The sequence below is a fragment of the Lactuca sativa genome, chromosome 3, assembly GCF_002870075.4.
Source record: "Lactuca sativa cultivar Salinas chromosome 3, Lsat_Salinas_v11, whole genome shotgun sequence".
Lineage (NCBI taxonomy): Eukaryota > Viridiplantae > Streptophyta > Magnoliopsida > Asterales > Asteraceae > Lactuca > Lactuca sativa.
The window spans coordinates 77889663-77905222 of record NC_056625.2 but is presented as its reverse complement, the minus strand read 5'-3'; the positions used below and the strand labels follow the sequence as shown (position 1 = coordinate 77905222).

The 15560-nt window shown below is 31.3% G+C and overlaps 1 protein-coding gene and 1 long non-coding RNA gene across 12 annotated transcripts; one reads left to right on the top strand and one right to left on the bottom strand.

The window, feature by feature from the left end:
* Window positions 1–391: 391 nt before the first annotated feature.
* LOC111907568 (amino-acid permease BAT1 homolog) lies at window positions 392–8196 on the top strand. Of its 3 annotated transcripts, none has more exons than XM_023903367.3 (8): window positions 1713–1849; window positions 3628–5773; window positions 5870–6130; window positions 6424–6442; window positions 6559–6960; window positions 7047–7336; window positions 7421–7550; window positions 7710–8196. In XM_023903367.3, the coding sequence occupies exons 2-8, from the start codon at window positions 5652–5654 to the stop codon at window positions 8067–8069; spliced, it is 1584 nt and encodes a 527-aa protein (XP_023759135.1). In that variant the 5' UTR covers window positions 1713–1849; window positions 3628–5651; the 3' UTR covers window positions 8070–8196. The 3 variants fall into 3 exon arrangements, with proteins under 3 accessions (XP_023759134.1, XP_023759135.1, XP_042756135.1); XM_042900201.2 differs by having other exon boundaries at window positions 1758–1845; XM_023903366.3 differs by lacking the exons at window positions 3628–5773; window positions 5870–6130 and adding an exon at window positions 392–624 and having other exon boundaries at window positions 1589–1849.
* A 3704-nt stretch (window positions 8197–11900) lies between these two features.
* Window positions 11901–15518, bottom strand: LOC122196875 (uncharacterized). 9 transcript variants are annotated; one of them, XR_006189240.2, is made up of 5 exons: window positions 14370–15514; window positions 14138–14198; window positions 13981–14031; window positions 12564–13240; window positions 11901–12480 (listed from the first exon to the last, which is right to left on the bottom strand). It is a non-coding gene; the product is annotated as an uncharacterized LOC122196875 (long non-coding RNA). The 9 variants fall into 9 exon arrangements; XR_006189234.2 differs by having other exon boundaries at window positions 11901–12084; window positions 12362–12480; window positions 12564–14031; window positions 14138–15518; XR_006189238.2 differs by having other exon boundaries at window positions 12564–14031; window positions 14370–15517.
* Window positions 15519–15560: the final 42 nt, after the last annotated feature.

The window sequence follows — 15560 nt, the reverse complement described above, 5'->3', positions numbered from 1 at the left end:
AAAGACTTTCTGGCAAACCCTATACACATTTCCACATACAAGAGTATATCACGATTCACGACATCGTTTTGTAGCGAAAAAAGAATACCTTTATTAAAAAACATATTTCCATATATTGATAGATTTTTACAGATATCAAGCTGCAAAAGTCATATTATTCTGGTCCAATGCCTATTTTTTTTTTTAATCTTGAAAATTAATAAACGAAGTTATGGTCATTGCCTTTTTATTTTATTTTTTTCATTATGAGTGTATAATTATCATAAATTAATTTACATTATATATAGTGACGAAAATATAATAGTATTATTTAATTTGACACGACGAAAATGTAACAGTATTATTTATTTATTTTTTTTTTAATCTTGAAAATTTAATTTGACACGGATATATTCTCAACCAGTCAGTTTCTGCTGAAAACAACACATACACACACACACTTCACCTGTTCCGAAAAACAAAATTTAGAAAAATGGAAAACAGGCTCGGAACTTATGGAGATGATGCAGGTTCCTATCACCGGCTTCGTGATGGTGCCGGAGTTAGTAACGAAATCATCGGCTCCGGCGATGATTCAAAGTTGAATAAGCTCGGTTACAAGCAAGAACTAAATCGCAGTCTCTCGTAAGTAATTATACGTCCTCCTTATCGTCATCAATCTCCTCCATATATGAACTTACAATGAACTCATTTTGATGTTATTAGCAGTTAAATTTATGCCTCTTTGTTTTTGAAAAGTTAGGTCATCCGATATTTATAAATGCGATAACAAATTTCAAGTTTGAATTTGCTGAACCTCGTTGTTTTATGAATCGCATTGGTAGATTTGATGAGTATTCAATTTGTGGATTTTGAATTCACGAGAAAGCTATAGAAAAGATATTTGATTTTCCCGAAATGGCTTTTTTACGATATTTTTGTATTTTCGATAGCAGATCGCGTTTTTTCCGGTAATTCGTTCAATTTCATCCTGGTATTCTCTGGTAATACAACACTCAAACAATTTCAGTTATTCTACAATTAATAAAAATAAATCAAACAAACAAATCCTGGTTTAGCATCATGTAGTTAACCACTTAAAAATCTGCCATTGTTGTAGGTGTTCTTGAGTTTTATAAAAAGTGTATCAGCTATTTCTTGTTATCTGCTATTTGATTAACTCATCAAACATTCATCATACCCCAAGGTTCTCATAAGAGCAAATTCATGAACAAATTATGTTAAGGTAGTGAAACTTTTGCAACTAATAATTCCTCAAACAATATACTTTATAGATTTTGTCAATTGTCATATTCTTGGTGATTGATTGGACAATAGAAAAAAGGTGAGATCCAAATATAGCAATTTATATTGGGCAAACTCAGTTACTTTATCATTTTCATCCAAATAGTCAAACATAAAGTGGATTTAAAATGCAGAAGCATAAACTTTAGATCTTAAAATCTCGAATATGGTTAAAAGAAACTTAAACAAGAAAAAAGATTACATTCATGCTTCCATTAAGATTTTCAGATCTAATGAGCAGGATTGGTTTTCAAGTTGATCTCTCAAAAACTCTTTCTAAATCCTTTGTCAATTTCATATGTAGGTTACTCTCCAACTTTTCTGTAACTTTTTCAATCATCTCTGTAATCACGGGGATAACCACATTGTATAGTACTGGGCTCGCATTCGGTGGGCCAGTAAGTATGGTCTACGGATGGCTAATAGCGGGCCTATTTACGATGTTGGTGGGCCTATCGATGTCCGAGATTTGCTCTGCTTACCCTACAGCCGGTGGGTTGTATTTCTGGAGTGCAAAGCTTTGTGGCAATGACTGGGGTCCTTTTGCTTCTTGGCTCACTGGTTGGTTAGTACTCTTTATAACTGCCATTAATATTTCTCATTTTTCTGTTGTTTATTTATTTATTCCACCTTCATATTAGGTATTATAGACTATAGATAGTTGCACATGAATGACACAATATGTCGATATAGAAACTAGAAACTAGAAAGTAGCATGTTGGGTGGTTGATTATGGACCCTTCATTAAAATTTAAAATAATGGTTGTAGGTTGGAGCAAGAAGATTCCTTAACTAGTTTGGGAGAATGGTTTTGAGAAATTGGGCCCTTTTTATCCTTAGAATTTACTATTGAGCCCTATTAGTATATTAGATAGAACTTTATAATTTTGTGAATTTGGGTTTTTGGTTATTTTATTGGTTTTGATTTTTTTTTTTAGGTTCTGTTTTGGTTTCTCGATTAGGATTTATTAAGTTATGTATCTTTTAAAATATTAAAGATATTTAAGAAGATTAGAAAATGTTGATTTAAAATAAAAGGAATTATCATCATTAAACTTGTTTAACTCTTGAAAGTATTAAAGAAGGAATTAGAAAAAAACATCAAAACTCATGAAAACTAGTTAAAATTTTGAGACTATATATGGATTTTCGAACCTATTTTATAGAATTCAAAGCTTTAACCACTCAGAAGAAACTCTGATGTAATTATTATTATTATTATTTTTTGCAAAAATATAAAGGCTAAAATGAAATTTATCGTTTGCTTTAGTATATAAATATTTGATAATTATAAAAGGCTAAAATGGAAAGCAAAATTTTGTCATTGTAATTTGGAACTCTTTTTTTAATGAATAGAAAAAGATAATGTTAGTGGACACTGTTTGCACACGTTCCTCACGCTTAAAATTTCAATTTTATAATCAGGAATCGATATATTAAAACGTTACCTGCCCAACATTTGTGGTCCTTGAAATCGCCAAAAGTGATTGTTAAGGAGTCCTTTTCATGAAATATTATACATTTCATTTCACACACGATTTATAATTGTAAATTAAATATAGTAAAGGTCAAAAAACAATACAATGTTATAAACCAAAACAATGTGAAGAAATAGTTGAACTTATATTTAAAAAAAATCTTGAAAGTGAAATTTTATTTTTATCAACATTTTATAAACATTTTATAATTAAAAAATAGGATGTAAGACAGAATACAGGTTCATGAATTAATCGTACTTTTAAATGATAGTTTAATTTGATATAAATCCTTTCATATCAAATTTAATTAAAAAAAACAGATGTTTCCAAAATACATCTGTTAACGATATCAAATATAATATAATAAATTGGAATGGTTGTCATCATTATTTATTAATATTATTATCAAATAACCCCAAAAAAAAACATCAAACAAACAAACATGCTTATGACTGTTATTACATGTTATCAAACTTAAACTTAAGATCATCTATTATTAAATCCAAAATAAATTCGATTATCATAAAGGCGTATACAGAATCGAATCATAATTTTTAAATCAATTTGCTAAGGCTGTTCTGATCGGTAAATTCGTCTTCCACTCAATACAAAATTGTTAAGGATTTTTAGTTTGTATTTTTTGGAACGAAAAACTAATGTAATCATAAACTACTCTTAAATCCATTTATGTCATGAGACTTGAACTCTCAACATAAAAACATAAATTAAAAAAAAAAAAAATCTAATACCTTTGGGTTAGAAACATTTTGACATTTATTGAATATTTGGTTATAATAACATTTTAAAAGTGCATTGATGATGTTATTTGATGCGCAAACTTGTATTTCATTATGTTCGAATATAGGAGTGCAAACGAGCCAAACTACTCGTGAGCTATTCCGGATCGGATTGTTAAAAGCTCGACTCGAAACCGATTCTAAACGAGCCCAAGCCGAGCTCAAGTTTAATATTAAGCTCGTTTATTAAACGAGTTCAAGCTCGAGCCTGTGTCACTAAGCTCGATTAGAATATTAAAATATATTGCAACAGTTAGGATTGAAAATAATATTTGATAGAATATTAAAATATATTGCAAGCCATTATTAAGAAAGGCATGTAATTATAAGGATCAATTATATTTCACTATGCATATTATGTGTTGGAAAGAATTTGTACATACAATAGTTTTTGCATCGCATATAATTTAATCAAATCAATTAGGGAATGATATACCAAAACTAAATTCTTTGTTTAGTGCATTGCAAAACCCATTTTGTTATAAAAGTTGGAAAATGAAGAATGGTGATAAATCCACCACTAGCAAAATTGAATGAAGAATGAGAATGCATTATATACTCGAATTAGTGTATCATCAATGCAATGATTGGAACATACTACATTTGAAGAGATGCATTTCATCAATATAAATTGATCATATTACTTTGAATTTGGGATGTTACAACTTCAAATGACAAACATAATAACTAAAATATTGAAATACAAAAAAAAAAAAAATGATGACAAAAAACCGTAGTAATATTTATGTCAATTTAGATGTATAATCGTTTAACTTGAAAAGATTCAAAATAATGGGACAGCAAAGCATGTAGTTGCATTATTGTAACTTATAAGAATATATGCAATAGAGAAAGAGAACAAATAGAAATTGTAAGTAAAGATCATTATGGAGATAATCTGTGGTCGTAATTAGTTGCCGAATAATTATGTTTTGGAATAAGATTAAAGGTTAAACAGAGCATCTTAGTGGAAGTCATCGACAAAATAACGACTTAATGTACTATTCAGAAGTGTCAATATCAAATTCAACTTTTTTTTGAATAATAAATTAAATGTAACATATCCTTTTTTTTTCTTCCTTTTTACCAACTCCTTGTACCAATTTGACTATTACCTACCGAATCTATATATAACTAAATAAATATTGACAACATCACGTTTAAAAGATAATATTATATATTGTAGATAGTCCAATCCAAATATACGATTACTTGTTGACGCCCATAAACATGTATAACGTTATGTTGATTTTCTTACAAATACGATTCCTTTGTTTAATGTTTTTACATAATATCTTACGTGATTGATTAAGAAACAAATACAATTATCCAAATATTATGAATTAAACCAAATATTATCTTAAATAGTGCCGCATAATTATAATAAAGTGGATATCTATTTTGTTGATATATAATTGTTAACAGAATATTTAAAAATCATACGACAAGAATAAAAAACGAATTATATGCCCATGTTATCATAATTAATTAAATCAAAAGTATAATTGGATTAAAAGATCGTGTACAATAAAGAATGATAGATAAATCTACTTTAAAGGAGGACATGAACCGATCATTCATCCCTGAGAATTTAGTAGGGCCAAAAAGGTGTAAATGCCTTCTATCATTCAAAAAAGAATCATGCATAATTTCCGTTCTTTGATTTATTTATTTTCTAAGGAAAGATGACAGAATCATTTATTCATATTCAGACCTCAAACATTTGATTTTTCACATCAACTTGGCCTGTGGTGACTGGTGTGGCTCCCCTTTCTCCTTCTCCTTCTCCTTGTTTGACCAAAACTCTTAACTTCCCCCAATGAAACATTAGATTCCACACATATAAAATTCATACCTTATAATTATATTATATATATTATATAATAATATAATATAATACACAAATTCAAAGATTCATGAAATGAGAGTTTGACTTTCATAAATCATACTCAACAACACCTTCCAAAATCACAAATTCCACTCATCACACACAACAAAACACCACCGATCATTACTAAGAAACCCCAACCCAACAAATAGTAGAAGTAGAAACAAATTCAATCCTCTCTGAAATCTTCTTCTATCTGGTGTAATGACGGGTTCGCAGAATGTTATTTCAATCCAATCACATGAAAACGGAAAACACCCACAAGATTCAGGCCACTCTCGTTTAAACGAATTGGGATACAAACAAGAACTCAAGCGCGACCTCTCGTAATACTCTCTCTCATAAACCCTTATTCTATCATCTATCTCGATTCTATGATCCAGATTTTGAGCGTTGGGGGTATTTTTGGAAATTAATTGCAGGGTGTTGTCAAATTTTGCGTTTTCGTTTTCGATTATATCGGTGCTAACAGGCATAACGACACTTTACAATAGTGGGCTGAATTTTGGTGGACCTGTCGTGTTAGTTTATGGATGGCTAGTAGCTGGTGCCTTCACCATGGCTGTTGGTTTATCAATGGCTGAGATTTGTTCTTCTTACCCAACTTCCGGTGGTCTTTATTATTGGAGTGCCAAACTTGCTGGCCCTAGTTGGGCACCCTTTGCCTCGTGGATCACTGGCTGGTATTCTTATTATTATAATTACTTTATCACTACTTATTTTAATATTATCAACTATCAAATCAATATTAATAAGTTATTAACAACAACCCGCAGTATATGAAAGCGTTATGAATTGTCATGTACCACAACTCTTTTAGACGATTTTACTGAAATAATGTTGTTGTGTTAGTCTTTGAGATTATATGATCATATATAGTTTTGTTATGGACCCCTTGTATTCTTTTTTTATGTTCATGTCATCCATATTTGAGCAAACGGTTAATCATATCCTCTCTTTTTGGCTACTTTTGCAGGTATAATATTGTAGGACAGGTAAATCTTGTGGTCCCTAATCTTTAAGGTTTCACTTGTTATATCCGACAAACTTTGTAGACTATTTTCAATAATTCAGAGTTGTTTAATTTGAACAAAGAATTGTACTTGTGCAGTGGGCTGTGACAACAAGTGTAAATTTTTCACTGGCTCAGTTGATTGAAGTGATCATTCTTCTGAGCACGGGTGGGAAAAACGGAGGTGGCTATGTAGCATCTAAATACATAGTTCTTGCAATACATGGTGGCCTTCTTCTAGTACATGCCATCATAAACAGTCTTCCAATCACATGGCTATCCTTCTTTGGTCAACTCGCAGCTGTTTGGAACATTCTAGGAGTCTTTTTTCTAATGATTTGCATACCCGTAGTAGCAAAAGAAAGAGCAAGCGCCGAATTCGTTTTTACACATTTTAACACAGATAACGAAGCAGGAATCAGTAGCAAACCCTACATTTTTCTCATAGGGTTGCTTATGAGCCAGTATACATTGACAGGGTACGATGCCTCTGCTCATATGGTTAGTTTCCTTTCACTTTATTATCTCTGCTCAGATACTGCTCAGTTGTTTATATATGTTTGGGATTTATTTATTTAATATTACAGTCGGAGGAAACGAAGAGTGCGGATATAAATGGTCCAAAAGGGATTATTAGTTCTATTGGAATATCTATAATTGTTGGATGGGGATATTTGCTTGGAATAACATTCACGGTTACTGATATTCCAAGCCTTTTAAGCCCAGATAATGATGCGGGTGGTTACGCCATTGCTGAGATATTTTATCAAGCTTTCAAGGGTAGATTCGGAAGTGGGACCGGTGGTATCATTTGTTTGCTTGTTGTTGCTGTCGCCATTTTCTTCTGTGCCATGAGCTCACTCACAAGCAATTCAAGGTAACTTTTAAGTCCTGTATTGATAAAGTATAAAGTAGTGTCTTGAAAAAATAAATAATTGTGGATATATATGTTATTTGGTAGGATGGTTTATGCATTTTCAAGAGATGGAGCAATGCCATTTTCATCATTATGGCATAAAGTTAACGACCATGAGGTCCCTATATATGCGGTTTGGCTTTCGGCTTTCATATCATTCTGCATGGCCCTTACGGTATGTCATAAAAAAAAAACAAACGATTTATTTAGTTACTTGGTATGCCGTTTTTTTTTTTTTTTTTTATTTTGGTTTTGAATCCTAAAGGAATCATATTGCAAGTTAATTCTGTGTTTATTTATTGAAGTTGATTGTGTGGTGATACAATTGTTGCAGTCTTTGGGGAGCATAGTGGCATTTCAAGCGATGACATCAATAGCCGTGATTGGGTTATACATTGCGTACGCTTTACCAATATTTTTTAGGGTGACATTAGCCCGTAAATCATTTGTTCCAGGGCCTTTCCATTTAGGGCGATACGGTGTGATTATTGGTTGGATAGCGGTTCTTTGGGTGGCCACCATTTCAGTGCTGTTTTCTTTGCCTGTTGCATACCCAATTACCGATCAGACCCTCAACTATACGCCGGTTGCTGTTGGTGGTCTTTTTATTATTGTGGTCTCGTATTGGATTGTGAATGCCCGATATTGGTTTAAAGGTCCTATAACAAATATGGGTACCCTTGGAGATGTCTGACGGGAGTTATTATTATTAACTTTTTTTTTTGTTATTGGTATTTGTATATTGATATTTTGTATTGTGTTGGAAAACTATATTCGTATAGGTATAGGCAAATTCGAGAATGAAATTAGCTTTTTTTTTATGGGAAAATGACTTAAAAGCCCAACGAAGTTTCCAAACCGTTCAAAAAACCCCAATCATGTTTTGTCTGTTCAAAAAAACCCAACAAACTTAACATTTTGTCTAAAAAGCCCAACTAAGTTACACTTTCCTGAAAGTCAAATAAGAGAAACAGATGACGTGACTTATTACCGTATCGATAAAATGACTTGTTAGACCAACGAAGTTTCCAAAACATTTAAAAAACTCCAATCATGTTTTGACTGTTCAAAAAAAAACCCAATAAACTTAAACAAAACAAAATTGGAATTTTCTGAAGGGTTTGGAACTTTGTTGGACTTTTTAGACAAAAGGTTAAGTTCATTGGGTTTTTTTGAACAGACAAAACATGATTGGGGTTTTTTGAATGGTTTGGAAACTTCCTTGGGCTTTTAAGTCATTTTCCATTTTTTTATATATATCGTATTTTTACAAGTAGGATATGCTTATGTCAAAAAGAATTTATAATATGTCATGTGGTTAGTTGACAATGATAAATTGTTTATTAAACTTTGTAGTTGAAAATATCATGTGATGTTCTTCATAGTATGATGCCATATTTCATTTTAATTCATATATTAGGTATTTTTTAGTTTAGACAATATATTATTCTATTCCATTTTTTTTAATCGTGGTAATTTGAAAGTTTTACTAGGAGCATTTTCTTTCTTTCTTTCTTTCTTTTTTTTCCTTTTTTTGAAGAAAAAAAAAGACTTTTACTGGATTCAAACTCATGCCCTTCAACCACATTTTTTTATTTTATGTTGTTTTTATGATATTGCTATAACGACATTTTCAAAATAAATATATATTGCGATACAAAAAAACTATAAAAATGAACATGTAAAGATACATTGCCATTTATTGCATTTAACCCGTTAATAATAAATGGCAAAATGTCAAAATTTGTATGTGTAGTATCCATGAAATCTGGAATTTCTAAAACCAGATTTGGATATAGCAGTTGAAAAATAAATAAATAAATAAAAATTATCATCTTTACCATTTGAAATGCAATAAACGGCAATTTACCAATTGAGATGCAATAAGCGACAATTTAACAATTGAAATGCAATAAGCAACGTAACTAAATTTAATAGATAGGTATTGATTGTATTGGTTTCACTAGAACAGTAAAAATGCTCTTTATTCTAATAATCTTGATTATTTTTTAATCTCGTATTCTCGAGTTTCACTTATTTATTAGGCTATCCGCTATCATCACTTGTAAGGCATGTCATGTCATCAATGTAGCCCCTCCACCACATGTTTATTACCTTTGGGGGTGGAGAGAGAGAGAGAGAGAGAGAGAGAGAGAGAGAATCAATCCCAAACACCTCTGTGACCATTCGGAAAGTAGTCATTCCATAAGACAACCACTAGGTTTTAGGTCGGTGTTCACCGGTGGAAACACCTCTACACCTCATCTTAACATCATAACAAGCTTCATGAGTACGGGTCAAAATAACTTCACCAATGATAATGTGTTCAGAGGCGGATCTTTCATAGGGCTAGGGGGGCTGTGCCCCCCCCCCCCCCCCATATTTTTTTGGCATAAATAGTCCCTATGCTTTAACTTTATACATATTTAGTCCAAAAATATAAAATTTTGACTATAACCCCCCTGTTCACCAATGTTTATACAAATTATATTTTCAACCCCCCCCCCCCCCCCCCAAAAAAAAAAAAATGAAATATTAAAGCTCCGCCACTGAATGTGTTAGTATCAAAATCTATAATAGATTTGATGATAACACTTGATTTATCTTTTCGTAGAAACTAATATTTATTAGCGTAGCAAATCTATGTCAATACTAGATTGTGTAACATCCATCTTTTAATATAGTTTGATTTTTCCTAAGTTTTACTAGTTAATTAGTATAGCGTATGATGAGAATCTATGTCCTTTCTTTTAAGTCAAATCTAATTACAAATTATGTTGAAGATAGAAGACTCAAGCTTGACAGAATAGAAAACGTTTTTGTAACCAATTTAAAAAGACATTGGATCATGATCAAAATTGGGGTCCTGAGCATTTAAGGATATTTAAATTCTCATGACCAACCCTGAATTCCGTGTCCATTGTTTATGAAAAAAGTTAGAGTACAACCGTGTAGTAAATGTCAGACATATTTCGAACTACCAATATACAATTTATAGTAGACAAATGATCATGTGATTAAAGTATTGCATGTAACAAATAGTATTTGTACAACGATGATCTATGAGACACGTTTACAAAATCCGTGTTCCAAGAAGTGTAAACATTCAACTGCTTCGAGCCTTCGACAACTCGTGATTTATGAAAATCAAGACAGCAAAGATTTAACTATTTGATAATCAAGTAAGTTGTATTATCCTTAGAGCATCCACAATGTACAGTTCAATAGAAGAGTTGAATGAGGTGACATGTCTAATTGACATTCAATGGATTAAACTCTACCATTGTGTTATGTCATGTTGGCATTCAATGGATATAAAGCTCAATGACCATTGACCTCTTCAATGGGAAAATGAAACCTTTTAACTATTAAAAGTATATTTCATTGAACTCTATCGAGTTTAATTTATAGTAGCAAAATTAATGTAGTAAGTCAAATGCATTGTGGATGTTTAAGAGATGTAATTAAACTACTCGATGGTTTAATGCATTGTGGATGTTTAAGAGATGTAATTAAACTACTCGATGGCATTTAGAACGCTTCATATCGCTCAGTGGATTCTTACCTACCTTGGTACAACGCATTTGGTTTAGCCCACGTAGTTCGCCAATGATTTCCGATATTAATGTTTATATATTTGGTTTTCTACTTTTTATTTTGTATTTAAAATATAATACACATATATTTAAGTGGAGTTACAAATTAGCTTTTTATATCTATTTTCTTATAAATATAAAAAACTAGATTACCCAAAAACTCCTCATAAATATGGTCCTATGGTTGCCTAAAAAGCCTATTTTAGTGAGTTTACACAATAAACCTGTTAAACCATGTATATTGAGAGATGTTGCAACCAAATGGTTTCTGACCCAGCAGTATCAGGTAGTGTTCTTGTTCTTTAAGGTCGAAGATTCAAGTCCCGTCGTGAATATAGGTAAAATTAGATATTATGTTAACATAAGAATAAATTAAATTTGTCGTTTAAAAAAAATTAAAAAAAAAAAATACGCATTTTGATCACAATCTAGGTCGCTAGGTAAAGAATGATCACAACCACATTTATGACACATGGCAAAACCATATTCATTGTTTTGTATTTTTTTTATTCTAACTTTTTTAATAATTCATTATTTATAGATAATATATTTGAAAAAAGAATATCAGGAACTCATGGTATATAGAAATTATAATATTATATATATATTTTTTTATATTTAACTTTTTTATATAATATGTCTATTGTTGTGTTAGGTTGTTGATAAATAATAAAAAAGATTAATTTGATTGATTGTATACGTGAATATGTCAAAAAAATTATCTATTAAAAAATAAATTGTGACCAATTATAATAAACATAATCTTAAAAACTTAAATTCGATCCAAATATATCAAAATCAGATTGTAATAGAAACTAGGTGAGTGACCCCGCGTTGCGGGGTCGGATGTGGTACACTTTCACAGTAACTTTCGGACCTAATTGCCGCTGTTGTCGCTCTAAATTAAGTATAATAGTAATAACAATCACTAATTATAAATTTTAAATCATTAAAATAAAATCAAAGAAATGGAAGTTTTATAGTTTTAATCAATAAAACAAAACATAAAATATCAGCAAGTACAGTTACTCTTCATCCTTTTGCAACTAATGCATCTTCCTTTTCTTGAACAAAATAACCATGACTTTGTTCTCCTAACCGCACATGCATATCCTGATAAAAAAATCAACAAAATAATTAGTCTGCTATTTGAAGTATCAATGTCTTTTTATCCATGAAAAGATTGTGGGGCTTAAGATCCCTGAAACAAATGAGAAAAGAAATCAATTTTTTTTTGAGCATGGCAGAAAGCAACGCCCTTACAAAGTTGGTACATCATGTACTGCATTAAACAGCACAAAACATAATACTTGCTCCTTTTACAAAAAAAAAAAAACAAAACAAAAAATAAAACAAAACAAAGCAAAACAATATATATGCTTTTTCATACCAAAACAACAATATACTTTCCTTGAAACAGTTGCATCTGGGAATCTTCCATTCTCTTGTCATTCTAAGAGGAGGTGATTTCTTATAATCTCTCCATAGGAAAATGTTGGATAAAATAAGCTGCAAATCAAAAGGAATACAATTAGGTTCTTCATTATGAAGCAGCTCTAAAATTATACCTACTCACATGAAGAAATAAATACCTTGAAGATTTCTACAAGAAAAGGAATAGTTGCATAAAGTCATATTTGTACCTCCATTACTATGTGACAATGTAGTCAAAATTCCCTGTCATGATTACCAAATTTAAATTAAACTCGCCATCAACAATCATTTAATGAGAAAAAAAAATCACCTTTAAAGGATTCCTGAAAAACCTATCATATTGACAAAAAAAGAAAGTAAATTTTGAACTCTTACATTGGTTAAACTAACAATTAAATGACTATAAAAGCATGCCCATCTACATTTTGGTAAGCTATAAATTTATAATTTATCTTCATGTTATTTCAACATATATGAGGATTCAAAAGTAAATTCCAAAGATATTATGCATTAGAGATAGCAAACATTTTTTCATTATAGCTATTGTTGTGAATATCTTTAAAGAATGGTTGGACATTGAAGAAAAGGTCAACACTAACATAAGTTATTTTACCACAGATTTCATGTATGAGAGTTGAACAAAGGTTTTGACAGACTCACCTCGAGTCAACATCTATACCAATCAAGTGCAGTGTTGTGAATACACAAAGGTGAAGTCTTGAAGATCTGTCGTTCAATAATCATGCCAATAAAACTGAACATTTGCCACCACCTATACGCACAAAAGACAAAACCAAACAAAGCAATGCTGTGACAACCATTTTTCAACCTCATCCTGTCGATTGAAACATTTAAAAATAAGTAAATAAATATGGAAAACAAATAATAAAATTAGTTGTAATATGAATTCTTAGCGGAACATAAGGACAACAAAAAAAAAAAGAAAACAATAATGATTTAAATTAGGCATGAATATTTTAACTACAGTCCCCTCCCTTCCCTTATTCAGCTGCAGGAATCTTTCAATTATACAAATCAGAAACGAAAATTGTTTTACAACAAAGAACACCAAAATTAAAAAAGATAACTACAGAAATTGTTAGTTCTCACTTTACCTTTATTGATATTACCATGTTTTTGCAGCTTTTGTCATTTCAGTGTTCTATATAGTTATAATTTAGATTTTGTTTTTTTCTTCTGCAAACATGGGAAAACTTATATCAAAACTGTCTCTTCAGATCCCAACCATTCTTCTTCCCTGTTTTAGGTTAATATGATTATTCACAGAAAGTCGAACCAAATATTTTTAATTGTTGGAAGTTGAATTACATTTCCAATATTAAGAACCTTTTCCCAAGCTCCTATATTTTATATATCTCAACTCTCAGATAAACGAAATCAAATGCTTAAAGCACTTTGTGAAATCTGTTCAAGAATAGTTGCTAGTATGCAGGGGGAAAAGATGACTTTGTATACAAAACTAAGTCCCAAATAACAACTGAGCTAACAAAGTAAACAAATTTCACAACACCTAAGTAAAATAAGTAGATGAATACAAAAAAGGTACAACTTTACCTGTCATAAGCTGCAATGTTGATATCCAGACCACCAACAAACAACTGCTTTCTGCAAAAAAAAAAAACAAAAAAAAAAAAGAAGTTCAAGGATTACCTAAAAAGAGGCAACATAACATCCAGGGTGTAGTATGTTGGACCATTTTAACCCCACTTACTTTCTTTTGGTGTAGAATTCGATCCATTAACGACATTTATAATTTCCAATGGTGTCATCATCTGTATCACAATCATCTAAAAAGAGTCAGTCGATGTTGATTTTTGAGCATCCAAAGTACATAATTCTTTGTACATTAGTACATGTATCCTAAATGATGAAGTTATAAACCTAGATTCTTTAGAAGCAATCTATTTTGATGATATGAAATAATAAATAATGAAGTTAAAAACCTTGATCATTGTTTCGGAGTCGATAAATTATACAACCTCTGGTTGAATCATAACAACTTACTTCACATAAGAGATCATCAAGATTACAAACAACATCCAGCTCCACTTGAAATTTCAATTACCATCTTCAGGGGCAAAATTGTCCAAACATGGATCAAAAGTATGTTACACATCAGCAGCTCAAGAGAAAATGCACAACCAAACTCAAATTAAGGGCAAAACCGTCCAGTTTACGCTCTATTTATAAAATGCAAAAATCATAAAATTTACAGGGATTCCTATTTCCATATTCCACAAACTAAGGCAAACCATACAAATCCATTTGACAAATATACATTTAGAATTCTCGAAAGAAAAGAATCAAAACGCAAAGAATAAGATTTTGGTTACTATTTCGGATGTAGAATTTCAGATTTCGGAGTTTAGGAATTACAGATTTTGATTTAAACTTTAAATAATGAAAGAAGAAAACAAAAAAGTAGATTCTTAAAAAAACTCATCGTTGCTTGCAAGACTCAAGGCAATCGATTTCTTATTTAGGCTTGATTATTCCACGTGATCGACTCTTCATTTTCTAATTTTTTTGGCATGATTGTTGAGCTGCGTTTTGCCGCCTTCTATACCCTTCAAATTTCATGCCCCCTTCATTGTGATGCCCTGGGCGGTGGCCCAGGTCGCCCTACGCTTGGGCCGGCCCTAGGAAGATGGTTGTGTTGCCCCTTCGATTGTAGTCTTTGTCCATAGGAAACTCCAATGAAGTCATCAACAAATGCGATCAATCATCTTGATGATTCCGTCATCGCTCTTAGTCGGATGATAGTGGCGTGTTTATCAGCAACAGTTTAGCAGAAAAAACATGAATTGACTGGGTAAATGGACATTGCGTACAGAAATAAGTTATAAATCAAAAACATTAAGTCCTTACGACTTATGGTTAAGGGATTGACGCTGAGGAAAGCTGATTTGGTGAATCAATTTCTAAAGAGAACACGTCGAGTAGAAGACAGGGAAGAAGGAGTCGGCAATGGATAGGAGGAGGTATAGATGAGAGAAAGGCGGTGGGAAACATAGCGCTATGTGTAAGAAACTGAATGGAGGATAATAGCGGTGTCCAGAAGAAATAAATTAAATGCGAGACACGTATCAGTCAACAATTGAAAATATATAAAGAGGGATCAGGGCGTTGGAGGA